Source organism: Oncorhynchus gorbuscha, linkage group LG01 (assembly GCF_021184085.1).
Source record: "Oncorhynchus gorbuscha isolate QuinsamMale2020 ecotype Even-year linkage group LG01, OgorEven_v1.0, whole genome shotgun sequence".
NCBI classification, from domain to species: Eukaryota; Metazoa; Chordata; class Actinopteri; order Salmoniformes; family Salmonidae; genus Oncorhynchus; species Oncorhynchus gorbuscha.
In genome coordinates, this window is record NC_060173.1 from 71,430,817 (window position 1) to 71,446,546 (window position 15,730).

Below are 15,730 nucleotides of genomic sequence, written 5' to 3' on the forward strand. Positions count from 1 at the left end.
TTTATATTTGTGTTCAGTATAAATATTAGACGCTGTTAAAACATTTGCGTGGAGAAAGCATCAGGAATGGATGGGACAAAGTAGTGCCACTATCTACACAAATGACAACACACATGTCACTCAATTCATTGCTTCCTAAACAGTTATTTCAGTTATATTAAAGCCAGGAAAATCTGGAGTCCCCTGCTAATAAAATATTAACAAAGCTCACAATCAATATAATGGCAAAATAAAATAGACACAAACAAATACAAAAACATGTTTCAATTTAATACACTAAAAAACAAAATACAGATTTATCAATAATGGCTGTTTATGCATAAAAGGCTGTCTGCCGTCTTGAATGGCCTATTCTATTCAACACTTTGAAAGCTTTCAACTTTCCAACAAAAAAGCATTTAATACAAATATTATATAAATGTCTTAAGGCAAGAAATTACACAAATAATACATTATTTGATTAAATTGTTTTTAGAAAAGGCACACAAGACAGGGAAGTCCTCTCTCTCCCCTCCTGTTTGCACTGGCAATTGAATCACTTGCAGAAAAAATTACAGGACCCAAACATAACAGGTGTTAGAATTGGTAAACATGAATATAAACTAAACTTATTTGCAGATCTGATATACCTGACCAATATGGAAAGCAAAATGCCCCACTAGCTAAAAATATTTTAAGAATACAAAAAAATCTCATTACGTAAAAGTAATGTGGAAAAATGTAATGGCAAGTCATGGCAATGGGAAAAAGATAAATAGTACATATCTACAGCAATCCTTTAAGTGGACCACAAAAAAATATATGAAATACTTATAATGCTTGACAAAATGAAGAGAAAAAAAATAGTACAAATAATAAATAAAAAAAATGTCAAGTATTTTCGGGATGTTGAAAATCTGTATTTCTCTAATGTACTGGTGCTGTGCAATCTTGTCAAACATAGACCAAATCTGAACCAATCATAGACATCTATGTTTGGGCCAAATCAAGGACAGTCTAGATTTGAGCAAATCTGAACCAAACATAGACATCTGATTGGTTAGATATGATCGGGACCGGACCAAAATCCAACGTGGTTGGACGAGATTCCCTAAAAACATGCCACTTTGACAGAGCTAAAAAAAAATTGTATGAGGTTAAAGATAACTTACACAGCAGGTTAGGAGAATTAGGTTAAGGTTAGAGGAAATGCTCTCTTAACCTGCTATGAAAAGTCACTTGTATCAAAATGGTGTGTTTTTAGGGAGTCCCATCCGTGGACATGGAAATCAAGTCCAGTCCAGACAGGGAAAAAAACGACATCCAGAAGATATTGGCATTAGGTTCCCTTCATGGAAAGTAGCCATTGACAAGTCAAAAACACTGGAGTTGAGTCTGGCTTGACAACCCTGGATGTTTAAATGTATTTATTTCCAAATGCTCAATCAGCCAAATTACTCACTGTGAGAGTAGGAACAGGAACTGATATGTGCTTAATGTAAAGCAGATGTTGATATTCACGCCCCTCCCCTCTTTAATGGGAAAATCCATATGCTTTACATAATTGTAAATAGCCATTTATACAAAGTAATAGCCAGGGCCCAGTTTCCCGGAAGTGCCTTGTTAAGGCATGTGTCGAAATCAATAGGTTCGAAAGAAAGGCAGTGCTGCTCTCGGATCAGCGTTCTCCATTCAAATCCTACCTTAACATTAGATACTGAAGAAAGATCAGCTCCAAGAGAGAAATTATCACCTATGGCTGCAAATATTGATGCAGCTTATTCTAATGCTTAGGCTATGCACTAAATGTAACATTTGACACATCGTTGCACACATGTTGCTAGGTCTACACATCATGAAATTGAGGCAAAACTTATAGACAGTAACCTATCATTTCAGCCATTGGAAAAGCTCATTATTGTGAATAAAAGAGTGCAACGGTAAGGGTTAAGGAGTAGGGGTGAGACTTGACTTGTGCAGGGTTGATGTTTTACTAGGGGTGTGTTGGAGATTGAGGAGGAGGAATGAGGACGTTTCTAATATGTATTCCGTACGTTTGCTTGTTTCGAACAGCTTTGGATACATTGTTTCCCTTATAATGTTCAAATGTAAATGTATTCCATTTTGAAATAAAACAAAAATGGCAGCCTAATGTTCCAGAACCTGAAATTATAGGCCTACACATTGCTCTTAGACTGATTGACAAATTAGAGTAGCCTAAATATGGCAAATTAAAGAGTTAGTTGGTGTTTCTCATAGTAGACTGATATGCAAGCTGGGAATTTTACATAGACTAAAGAAAATTAAACCTAGTATTTCTATCAGTGGAGGCTGCTGAGGGGAGAACAGCTCATAATAATGGCCAAAACGCAAGCCTTGGGAAAATAGTGTCACAAGCATGGAAGCCTATCTGTTTTCAAAGTAGTAGGGTAGGCCTACGCTCATGTGACTTTGTTTGAACTCTGTGCTGCTTGTTATTGAACTTCTAGGCCTGTTAACAAAACTCTCAACTTCAGTTTAGAAAAGTATGAGCAACTCTGAATGAAGAATAGCCCAACAGCATCTTGATGTTGCTTTGATGGATGCTGTAAAAAATAATAAGGAAAAATACTGTAGCCAACATCAGGTGGAGTGAATCACAAACAAATTAGGCGGATTCTTTAAAAACAAATATTAGATTAATTATGGTTACGAAGAGCGTCATTCATCAGTGATTTGTCTTGTAACTTATTATCTGTTCTACACAGTTATTTTCACAGGAAATAGTTTGGTTTGTACACTCTTAGGGGGAAAAAAAGGTGCTATCTAGAACTTAAAACATTTTTTTCGGCTGTCCTTAGAAACCAAAATATTTTTTACCTGGAACCAAAAAGGGTTCTCTTATGGGGACAGCCGGAGAACCCTTTTTTGGAACCTAGACATATTTTTCCGATAAAACGTCCTTTGGAAGACAAATTTTTCTGGCAGATACAACTCTTATTTAAAGATATGGCCACATCTGCAATCCACCCGAAAGGAATTTTTCCAAATGTCATGAGTTGGGATGTAGTTATTTTTTATTTATTTTTGTATTTCACCTTTATTTAACCAGGTAGGCCAGTTGAGAACAAGTTCTCATTTACATCTGCGACCTGGCCAAGATAAAGCAAAGCAGTGCAACACAAACAACAACACAGAGTTACACATGGAATAAACAAACGTACAGTCAATAACACAATAGCCACTTTAAACAATGCCAATTTATATAATGTTTACATACTCTACATTTATCATCTCATATGTATATATTGTATTCTATACCATCTACTGCATTCATATATTTTTATGTACATATTCTTATTCATTCCTTTACATTTAAGGTAGTTGTTGTGAAATTGTTAGGTTAGATTACTTGTTAGATATTACTGCACAAGCATTTCGCTACACTCGTATTACATCTGCTAACCATATGTATGTGACAAATAAAATGTGATTTGATTTGATAATAGAAAAGTCTATATATAGTGTGTGCAAATGAGGTAAGACTAGGGAGATAAGGCAATAAATAGGCCATAGTGGAGAAATAATTACAACTTAGCAATTAAACACGAGTGATAGATGTGCAGAAGATGAACGTGCAAGTAGAGATACTGGGGTGCAAAGGAGCAAAAATAAATAACTATATGGGGATGAGGTAGTTGAATTGGTTATTTACAGATGGGCTATGTACAGGTGCAATGATCTGTAAGCTGCTCTGACAGCTGATGCTTAAAGTTAGTAAGGGAGATAAGAGTGATTTTTGAAATTTGTTCCAGTCATTTGCAGCAGAGAACTGAAAGGAAAGGTGACCAATGGAGGAATTGGCTTTGGGGGTGACCAGTGAAATATAACTGCTGGAGTGAGTGCTACAGGTGGGTGCTGCTATGGTGACCAGTGAGCTGAGATAAGGTGGAGCTTTACCTAGCAAAGACTTACAGATGACCTGGAACCAGTGGGTTTGACAATGAATATGAAGCGAGGGCCAGCCAACGAGAGCATGCAGGTCGCAGTGGTGGGTAGTATATGGGCTTTGGTGACAAAACGGATGGCACTGTGATAGACTGCATCCAATTTGCTGAGTAGAGTGTTGGAGGCTATTTTGTAAATGACATCGTTGAAGTCAAGGATCGGTAGGATAGTCACTTTTATGAGGGTATGTTTGAGTGAAGGATGCTTTGTTGCGAAACAGGAAGCCAATTCTAGATTTAATTTTGGATTGGAGCTGCTTAATGTGAGTCTGGAAGGAGAGTTTACTGTCTAACCAGTCACCTAGGTATTTGTAGTTTTCCACATATTCTAAGTCAGAACCGTCCAGATTAGTGATGCTAGACGGGTGGGCAGGTGCGGGCAGCGATCGGTTGAAGAGCATGCTTTTTAGTTTCACTTGTCATACCTTCAACCTGTAAACTATGGGGCTTTTACACATTTTTGTGGAGTTCATCTACAGTATCAACAGTTATTTTCTTACGTTGATGAAAAAAGTGAACTTAAGTAGGCCACTATATTTTTTCATTGTATTAAATTATTATGCTATTCATTCCTCTTACAGCCGGAGCGATCCGAAAGTCTAGCCGGAGAACAAGCAACATCTGGGGGTGGGGAGAGAGGAGAGGGACGAGGCTCAGCAAGGATATTAGCAGATGGTGTCACTACAACAACACTTTGTCAGGTACTGTAACACAACTTCATATCCATCCACTCCACCTTAGGGAGCCATGCAGCATATATGTAAACCAACGCCAGGGGGAATGTCTTCCCTATACAAAGCAGTTAAATGATTTCCCTTCCCTTATGTGTGAGGGAATTACGCTTGTATAGATGGTAATATGGCAACTCAAACCACACCTCACCAACCCCCAAAACACCATGAAAAATGTAGAATGGATCAACCTCTATCTTATAAATGTTTTGACATTCAGGTCCAAAAGGTAACTTTATGACCACTTCTACCATGAGCAAATATGTAGTTTAATTCAAATTAAAAAGGGGTGCGGACAATAAGTTATGGAAATCAAATGGAACAATCCCATGGCAACCTATACAGACTTCAGACAAGGTAAGCCAACCCAAACACTGTCATAACCTATTCAACATATTACTTTTTTGAACCTTTCTTTTAACTTGGCAATTCAGTTAAGAACAAGTTCTTATTTTCAAAGACAGCCTAGGAACAGTGGGTTAACTGCCTTGTTCAGGTGCAGAACAACAGATTTTTACCTTGTCAGCTTGGGGATTCGATCTTGCAACCTTTCGGTTACAAATCCAACGCTCTAACCTGCCACCCCATCATGCTGATATTCCACCTCAATATCAAACTGTCTATCACCACAATAAATCTATACGAAGCCACCCGCTGGGCACACACTGGTTGAATCAACATTGTTTCCAAGTAATTTCAATGAAATTATGTTGAATCAATGTGGACTAGACCTTTTTCAATGAACAACAAAGCCAGGTGTGAACACTTTTCTCCAAAACGTAATATGAAGTGTTAACCATTTGCAAAAAGCCAGCACTGCATTTATTTTATATCGTTCGCCTTCTCAGTGCATTAGAAAGGAAAATTAGACTGCTGTTGCTGCATTCTGTCCTACCAACTATTAGACCAGTGACAAGCATGCATGCTCCAAGGGTCCGATCCCATCTATGTGTGCGAGGTGTGAGATTAGGCTCAAATTATTTTTGTCTGTAAGTTAACTCACCCTGTTGAGATCAAGATATTACACACATCACTCAGAAGCTTGCCACTGAGTAAAACCAAGCTAATTGGAAAAAAATATTATTATTATCAATGACATTATTCTGTCATTGTAAGTAGTAGAGGAAAGTGGAACGATGTGTAGGCCTACAATGTAAACTGACATTAATTGTATGACATATCAGTGACAAGCATATCATCAGGTGGATGTGGAGAATTAGTACTTTAGATTATTTTAGATAGGCTAAATGGGTATTATACACTCTATAGGGTCAAGTGACACACGATTTTAACTGGCTTTGAATGGACAACTTCAACATGAAGGGGTACCATATTTATATTGTAAATTGTATTTCTTCACACAATAGTGTTTATTGAGTAATTCTTCCCAAATTGCATAACATTTCTCAGACGGTGTATGATACTCCACAGTAGAGCTTGCCGGTTTGTGCAATGTTGGTGATTTCAAAGCATGGAAAATGTCATATTTTATAAAGCACTTCCAATCAACACATTCACTATTTTACATTCACATTCACTATTGTCATGACACTTGCTCCTCTGAACATGAACATCATATGGTGTGTGTGAGAGAGATGTTTATGCTCCTTTTAAAATGATTTAATTTGGATTCATTGTTATGATTGTAGAGTACTAACGATTCAAGTATTTTAAATGAGCCTAAGCGAGAGGTGCGAGTAGTATGCACCAGATCTCCAGTGCTCTCACCCACAGCTCGGTTCAACCTGTGCCTGCACTCTGGATGGTTCGGGCTAAAGTGGTCAATTGTCTTCAATAACTTACTTTAACAAATGAAGAAGTTCACTTTTATCTCAAATTACATAATAATTCACAAGGTAGTGTGGGCATTGAGCCTAAGGTAGTAGATATAGAATGATGTTATTATAGCCTGAAAAAGGTCTGCTTTTTGTTCGAGTTCCTTAATTGGGTCCTAACTCCTCTGGTTTGAGGACAGACAGAGATAGCTGTAGCGGTAATGCTATTTTTTAGTTATTTAAAAATCGGACATTTTACAACTATGAACAGGAATCTCTGATTGATCAATCTCTGAGAATCATACTTAGGTAGGCGGTTTTCCCCATTTTGGTTGTGGGTGTTTAATTTCTGTTTATAGTGTCTGTTCACCTGGCAGAACTGTTTTGTTTTCTCTTCATTATTTTTTGTAGTGTTCAGTTTGTTCAATTAAAACACGACGAACACTTAACACGCTGCATTTTGGTCTTCCTCTCCTTCCACCAACGAGAAGCGTTACAGAAGAACTTAAACTTCTGTGATTTAATCTTATCCATGCATTTTTTAAGGTGGATTTTCCTCATGAGCTACTGCCCATGTGTATAAGTGATCTCATGCCTTCACAATAGACGCATTATGTGAAAGCCAGGGAAGACAGAGCTCACCAAAAGGACAACAATGAAAACACAGCACTGTGTGACCAGGCTTTGAATCTTGGTCAAGATAAGGCACGAGGTCGACCTGCGTGACCCCAATTTATGAAGAAACAAGCACCTGATTGTTTTCCTGTCTCTAAGGTGATTTGTAGCTGTCATGTTTTGATGCTGTCACTATTAGAGGCACATATAACAGTAATGGAGTAAAACATTTGAATAATAATTGAACAGGGTGCTGTACTAGGACTGTGCAAGCCAGGTATGTTACTACCTGCCTCCTATCCTGTATGTGTGACAGTAGGCCAGCTATATGTCTGTGTGAATTTGTTTGTGCTTTTACATGTGTACATTGTCTCTCTGGCAGTCCCCCAATCCCTTTGCCTTCCGTCTGCCTGCGTGCCTGCCTGTCTGAACTGTCCATCTGCCTGGAAAGACGACATATCATATAGCCTAGTTTCATGTACTCAATGAAAACAAAGCAGTTGTTGTAATGATAACTGTAATTAGGTGGTATCTTAGCAACATTTCTATAGTATGTCATGCATGCTTGTTAAAAGTAGTGAGCAGTTCTGATATTTTTTTAACTGTAAGAAATGTAAGTGCTGTATGAGGAAAATAATAACATAGTTAGGGTAAGAGGCCGACGACCCATTTTTTCGAAATGCCCACTCATACACACGAAATACAAACTGACTCCCAGATACAATATGGATCTGAGGAATCTGTGCACCATGTTTGTAGCGTTATTTAGAGGGAACAACAATGTCCCTGGAATTGGATTGGAAAAACAGCATGGGGTGAGTGGTTGAATGTGTGTGAAAAGAAGCGTCTAAAGCAAGGTTTTATTTATGTTAAAAGATAAAGAATAGTTTGGTTTAAGAATATGCCATTTTATATGAATTGCAATGTATGAAGTGAGACAGAGCTGAAATGTAATGAGATGGCGATATAATGAATGAGACATTGCTTTGATGTTCTGAGGATCATACTATATGTGTTTGAATGACAGGGCGGAGATGTAGTGAGACAAAGCTGTGATGAATGCAGCATTAGAAGAAAGGACAATTATTGAAATAATACATCTTCAAATATAAGAAACTGGAACACAAAAGTAGTAAAAAGTCCAAAGTTGGACGGTAGGGATAAAAACTCAGCAAACAGAGGACATAGAAGGCACGGTTTGTGGGGGAAGTATGGTTGTGGTGGAATTTTGTGCAGATATGGGATATACATTTTAAAATCAATTACAAATATAGTCTATTTATTTATTGTCCTATCACGATGGAACAGTCCTCAACCCAATACCCTAAACACAGAACCTTAGTGACCCACACACTAAGGAGAAGTCCTTCACTGTTTTATAAGGCCTGCTGAAAGTATCCTATAGACAACCAAGACAGAAAGATAAATTGCGTTCAGAGACCCACTAAAGCAGCACTGTCCCCTCAAGAGTTTGAGGTTGCCTCATCAAAGCCCCAGGGTGGATGAGCATAATTGTCAAGGAATTTCTCAAAGCTGCTTAATGAGAACCTTGACAACCTTTTACTTAGGTGGTGGGAATTCCAGTGGAGACCTCAACCCAGGTAGTGGCAGTGCTGGCAACACTAGCTGCAGTAACCCATGGGGAGAGGGTCAAACTCGGACAATCAGACAGGGAGCAAATTATTGTGGCCCGGTCGGCACAAAATAATCAAAAGGTTTGACTGCCCAAATATGCTTGGGAAAATGGTCACAACGGGGGACCAGCTTGTGTGTGTTTCAGGGGAAAGGGGTGTATCTGTGCTCCTTCAGCTAGGACTTGACATTGGTTTAGCAAATCTCCCCAGTCTTGCTAAATTTAGCATGCCTTCTCAAACAGCTACAACTGTATATGCATTTGCGCATCAAGTATTCTCTTGAGTTTGGCTCGGGGATGGAACAACTGTTGAACATCTGAGCTTGTGGTTGTTTGAGGGGGAACGGTGGGGAGAGTGTGTGTATGTATCCCACATCTGTTGCTAAGGGTTAATGATGTTAGGGAAAGTATAGGATGAATTACAATAACTGTTTCACAAAATATTAATTGCTTGCCGAACAATGTTATTTTTGTAATGCCGGTCCTAATTATAGGTAACAATCCTTTGTATGAAGTGCCTACATTATTACGCATATTATTAGTTAGTTGTGGATATGTTTTATTATTATTGTTATTTTTTTAACCTTTATTTAACTAGGCAAGTCAGTTAAAAGAACAAATTCTTATTTTCAATGACGGCCTAGAAACAGTGGGTTAACTGCCTTGTTCAGGGGCAGAAAGACATATTTTTACCTTGTGTTGATACGGGACTAAATGCGCCAGGACCATCCAATAATTGGCATATACATTACTCTGACAGAATTGCCAAGTGGACGAGGATGTTGGAAATTGAATCAAAGCCTATTGGATGACAACTTGTTATTGACCAGGACAGACGCATTTATAATTGACCTTTTCCAACATGACATAGGTACAGCAGATCACCTTATTCTATGGGCGCTTTTATATGTGCCTTTAGAGGCCAATGCAATACTCATCTTTAAAACCAAAGCAATTTAGGTCAAAAGAGTTCATATTAACAAAGGAAATAGAGACTAACAGTACAGATAGCAATAAAAACTGTACCATAGAGGCAGTGAATAACTTATAGGAAAAACAAAAAGAATGGGAGGAACTTATTCAAGAAAGATGAAGTGTAATATATTATAAGAAAATAGAGTGAACTGGATGGAATTTTGGAAAAAATGCACCAAATTATTTTTAATCTTCAACATAGAAATACTATCAAAAATAATTTACTATAACCTGTTACAAATGATGGAGTCACCCATGATTCACCAACCATATTTTGAAAGAGGAAGCAAAGTACTTCAAATGTAGGTTTTCATTAGTTTACTCCATCTCCACTAACCAAACTTAATTGTAAAGATTTGTTTTCTATTCATAATGTAAAATGAACAGCTGTACAGAGACTCATGTGAACATCAAATTACAGGTGAGGAACTTGATACAATTAAAACCTTTAAGGCTGGGCAAAACTCCAGGGCTGGATGGCATACCAGTGGAGGTATACCAAACCTTTTTTCATGTACTCAGAGGACCATTAAGTTTGAACCACTCCTATAAAAATGGTAGATTATCCAATACTCAACAAGAAAGTCTGATATCCCCCCCCCAAAAAAAATTGGAGGCTCCTTACACTTACTGCATAGAATTATAAAGCTACTGTACGATATTTTTCATCCTAATCAGAAGTTTTTTTTACATGGATGATACATTGGAGAGAATATAAGACAAGTAGCGGAAACACTAGAACACTGAAAAATCTGTGAAACCAGGCTTAGTAGACAAAGCTGTCGTTGAAAAAGCTTTTGATGAAGTCTAACTGGACTTATAAATATAAATGCCTGGAATATTTCAATTTTGGAGAATCTATTATACAATGGGTTAAAGTTATGAATAGGAACCCCCCGCTACGGCAGGTATATTTAACTGGTCTTCCCCAAAGCCATATTCATTATGGCCATCGAAATGTTAGCTATTAAAATCAGAACAATAATATCAAGGAGCTAGAAATCCAGGGCTTAAAAACAAAAGTGTCATTGTATGCTGATGATAGATTTCTTTTAAATCCACAATTTGGATCCCTCCAAAGCCTCGTAGAGGATCTAGATAATTGTTCTAAACTCTCTGAATTACAACCAAATGGTGTTTACTATACTGTACTACATGTTGGATCATTACCATGTAGTTGACCAATAAAATGGTCTGATGGTGAAGTGGACAAACTTGGTATTCATATCCCAAAAGAAAAAAATGGTCTCACTACAATACATTTTAATAGAAAGTCAGCAGAAATAGATCTTGCTATCAAGGAAAGGAGAATACCTGACTATTTGTGTTAAAATCACCCTAATTGAACTCTTTAGTCATATCCCAGTTTATATATTTGCTTATGGCCCTGCCAACACCTAATTACTTGTTTTTAGAATTATACTGAACAAAAATATAAATTCAACATGCAACAATTTCAACGATTTTGCTGAGTTACTCTTCATATAAGGAAATAAGTCAATTGAAATAAATAAATTAGGCCCTAATCTATGGATTTCACATGACTGGGCAGGGGCACAGCCATTTTTCTCACCTTTATTTAACCAGGTAGGCTATTTGAGAACAAGTTCTCATTTACAACTGCGACCTGGCCAAGATAAAGCATAGCAGTGTGAACAGACAACAACACAGTTACACATGGAGTAAACAATAAACAAGTCAATAACACAGTAGAAAAAAAGAGTCTATATACATTGTGTGCAAAAGGCATGAGGAGGTAGGCAAATAATTACAATTTAGCAGATTAAACACTGGAGTGATAAATGATCAGATGGTCATGTGCAGGTAGAGATACTGGTGTGCAAAAGAGCAGAAAAGTAAATAAATAAAAACAGTATGGGGATTAGGTAGGTAAATTGGGTGGGCTATTTACCGATGGACTATGTACAGCTGCAGCGATCGGTTAGCTGCTCAGATAGCAGATGTTTAAAGTTGGTGAGGCAGATAAAAGTCTCCAAATTCAGAGATTTTTGCAATTCGTTCCAGTCACAGGCAGCAGAGAACTGGAAGGAAAGGCGGCCAAATGAGGTGTTGGCTTTGGGGATGATCAGTGAAATACACCTGCTGGAGCGCGTGCTATGGGTGGGTGTTGCCATCGTGACCAGTAAACTGAGATAAGGTGGAGCTTTACCTAGCATGGACTTGTAGATGACCTGGAGCCAGTGGGTCTGGCGACTAATATGTAGCGAGGATAAGGTCGATGAAGAGCCATGAGTGGACCTGGGAGGGCATAGGCCCACCCACTGGGGAGCCAGGCCCAGCCATTCAGAATGAGTTTATCGCAGACAGAAATACTAATCAGTTTAATCAGCTATTCGGGCAACTGTTCTCAGATGATCCTGCAGCTGAATAAGCCAGATGTGGAGGTCCTGGGGTGGAGGGTTTACACGTGGTCTGCGGATGTGAGGTTGGTTGGACACACTGCCAAATTCTTTAATATGACGTTGCAGGAGGTTTATGGTAGAGAAATTAACATTTGCGTTTTTGGTGTACATTCCTGCAGTCAGCATGCTAATTGCGCCTCAAAACTTGAGACATCTGTGGCATTTTTTTGTGAGACATGACATTTACATTGTAGTCATTTAGCAGACGCTCTCATCCAGAGCGGCTTACAGTAGCGAGTAGATACATCTTTGTACTTTTTCTGGTACTGGTCCCCTGTGGGAATCGAACCAACAACCCTGGCGTTGCAAGTGCTATGCTGTACCAACTGAGTCACTGAGCCAAAACTGCACATTTTAGAGTGGCCTTGTGTTGTCCCCAGCTCAAGGTGCACCTGTGTAATTACCACACTGTTTAATGATATGCCACAACTGTCAGGTAGATGGATTATCTTGGAAAAGGAGAAATGCTCACTAACAGGGATGTAAACAAATTTGTGCACACATTTTGAGATAAATAAGCTTTTTGTGCATTTGGAAAATATCTGTGAAATTTTATTTCAGCTCATGAAACATTGGACCAATACTTTGTTTACATGTTGCGTTTATATTTTAGTTCAGTGTATATGAGCAAAACATATTCTATTTGATTTGGAATGGTAAGCCAGACAAAATTAAACTGGCCTATTTATATAATGAATATGAATTCGGAGGGCAGAAATGATTAAATATTAAAGCATTAGTGAAGACATCACAACTCACTAAAGGCTTCAGTCATACAAAAGCTATAATTAAATCCAAACTGGTTCTCTAGCAAATAAGTAAGAATGGCTCACCCCATGCTCAATAATGACCCTTTCCCTTATTCAGATTGCAACCATTTATTTTGGTCATTTGAAAATGAAATAATCTCCAAAATATAGCCATTTTTTAAAACAAGTCATAGAAAGCTGGTTGCAATTTCAGTTTAATCCACCAGTAAAGATAGAACAAATATTACAATAAATATTATGGTTAAACTCAAATAAACTAATTGATCAAATAAACTATTATTTTGGGAAAAACTGTTTTAAAAACGATATAATCTTTGTAAAATAAATCATAATCAGGACGGGTGGAGTTATGTCACACATGAAGTGAACAAAAATATATGGACATGTCGTCTACTCTCTATCCAAAATGACAACCAACTAATTACAGCATTACTGCAAAAATGGAAGAGGCAAGTGGAAGGGGGGAAAGTAAGGAACTTGTCTCTCTTCCCTGTGTTAAAGACTGAAATGGTTAAAGAAAATTGTGGCAGATAAAAAGGAAAGCAGTTTAATTTAAGGACAAAAAAATACAGATTTGCAATAGAGATTGCTAAATAGTTCGGAAGAGATTCAACGTACCGATTCCATGGCGCATGATTTATGAACTGATACACAAAACAACGCTGGATTCAAGTCTTAGTTTTTCAATTGAAATTATTATACAAAATTATTGCAACAAATAGAATGTTTTATATATTGGGGATACAACCATCCCAGCTCTGCAGAATTTGCTATGAAGAGACCCGAATCATTAGATAATTTATTTTGGTACTGTCCAAGCTTGTTTTTGGTCTCAGGTTCAGGAATGGCTGAAGAATTGCAACATTTACCTGGAGTTAACTCTACAAAGAACACTGCTGGGTGATCTGAAAAGTCATAGTCAATCGATAAACATTTTTTGCTAAGAGTATTATTATATTATTTGTCTTTAATGTAAAAACCTACAGAAACTATGAGAATAGAAAGGTTCAGAACTTTTCTGAAACATCAAAGCTCAGTTGAAAAATATATGGCAAATTGAAATCAAAACTGGATGGTCTTCAGAGACAGATAGCTGAAGGACGGGACTAAAAACAAACAAAAGATAACTCATGTAAAATATACTGTTCTGTAAAATGTATACAGTATGTACTGTATAAGCTGGAAGGAGACTCATAAGTGTTGTTGTCCAATAGTTTACCCCTTTAGGGGAGGGGTGATAGGGTTCAGGACAAATAAAGGAAAATATATTCTAAAAAAAGATATACAGTGCCAGTCAAAAGTTTGGACACACCTACTCATTCAAGGGTTTTTCTTTCTTTTTACTATTTTCTACATTGTACAATATTAGTGAAGACATCAAAACTATGAAATAACACATATGGTATCATGCAGTAAACAAAGAAGTTATTGTATTTTATATTTGAGATTCTTCGAAGTAGCCACCCTTTAACTTGATGACAGCTTTGCACACTCTTGGCATTCGCTCAACCACCTTCACCTGGAATGCTTTTCCCACAGTCTTGAAGGAGTTTCCATGTATGCTGAGCACTTATTTTCCTTCACTGCGGTCCAACTCATCCCAAACCATCTCAATTGGGTTGAGGTCAGGTGACTGTGGAGGTCAGGCCATCTGATGCAGCACTCCATCACTCTCCTTCTTGGTCAAACAGCCCTTACACAGCCTAGAGGTGTGTTGGGTCATTGTCTTGTTGAAAAATAAATGATAGTCCCACTAAGTGCAAACCAGATGGGATGTTGTATCGAAGCAAAATACTGTGGTTACCATGCTGATTACGTGTGCCTTGGATTCTAAATAAATCAGACAATGTCATCAGCAAAGCACCCCCACACCATAACACCTCCTCCTCCATACTTCATGGTGGGAACCACACATGCAGAGATCGTCCGTTCACCTTCTCTGCGTCTCACAAAGACACGGTCATGGAACCAAAAATCTCAAATTTGAACTCCTCAGACGAAAGGTCAGATTTCCACCGGTCTAATGCCCATTGCTCGTATTTCTTGGTGCAAGCAAGTTTATTTTTCTTATTGGTGTCCTTCAGTAGTGGCTTCTTTGCAGCAATTCGACCATGAAGGTCTGATTCACGCCGTCTCTGAACAGTTGATGTTGAGATGTGTATGTTAATTGATCTCTGTGAAGCATTTATTTGGGCTGCAATTTCTGAGGCTGGTAACTCTAATGAACTTAAGCTCTGGGTCTTCCTTTCCTGTGGCGGTCCTCATGAGAGCCAGTTTCATCATAGCACTTGATGGTTTTTGCAACTACACTTGAAGAAACTTTCAAAGTTCTTGAAATGTTCCTGATTGATTGACCTTCATGTAATGATGGACTGTCGTTTCTCTTATCTGAAGTGTTCTTGCCATAATATGGACTTGGACTTTCACCAAATAGGGCTATCTTCTGTATACCACCCCTACCTTGTCACAACACAACTGATTGGCTCAAACACATTAAGAAGGAAAGAGATTCTGTAAATTAACTTTTAAGAAGGCACACTTGTTAATTGAAATGCATTCCAGGTGACTACCTCATGAAGCTGGTTGGGAGAATCCCAAGAGTGGGCATAGCTGTCATCAAGGCAAAGGGTGGCTACTTTGAAGCATCTCCAATATAAAATATATTTTGAAGTGTTTAACACTTTTTTTGGTAACTACATGATTCCATGTGTTATTTCATAGTTTTACTGTTTCTTCACTATTCTACTATGTAGAAAATAGTAAAAATACAGAAAAACCCTTGAAGGAGTGGGTGTGTCCAAACTTTTGACTGGTACAGTATATTTATTTAAAAAAAATATATA

General features: G+C 37.8%; 1 protein-coding gene across 1 annotated transcript in view; it reads left to right on the forward strand.

Moving 5' to 3' along the window:
• Positions 1 to 4,585: 4,585 nt before the first annotated feature.
• The window catches only part of LOC124046165 (nck-associated protein 5-like), a 63,703-nt gene continuing 52,558 nt past the window's right edge, over positions 4,586 to 15,730 (forward strand). The window contains exon 1 of the mRNA XM_046366283.1: positions 4,586 to 4,666. Coding sequence (XP_046222239.1) covers positions 4,638 to 4,666 — 29 coding nt within the window. The 5' untranslated portion in view covers positions 4,586 to 4,637. The remainder of the gene's footprint in view (positions 4,667 to 15,730) is intronic.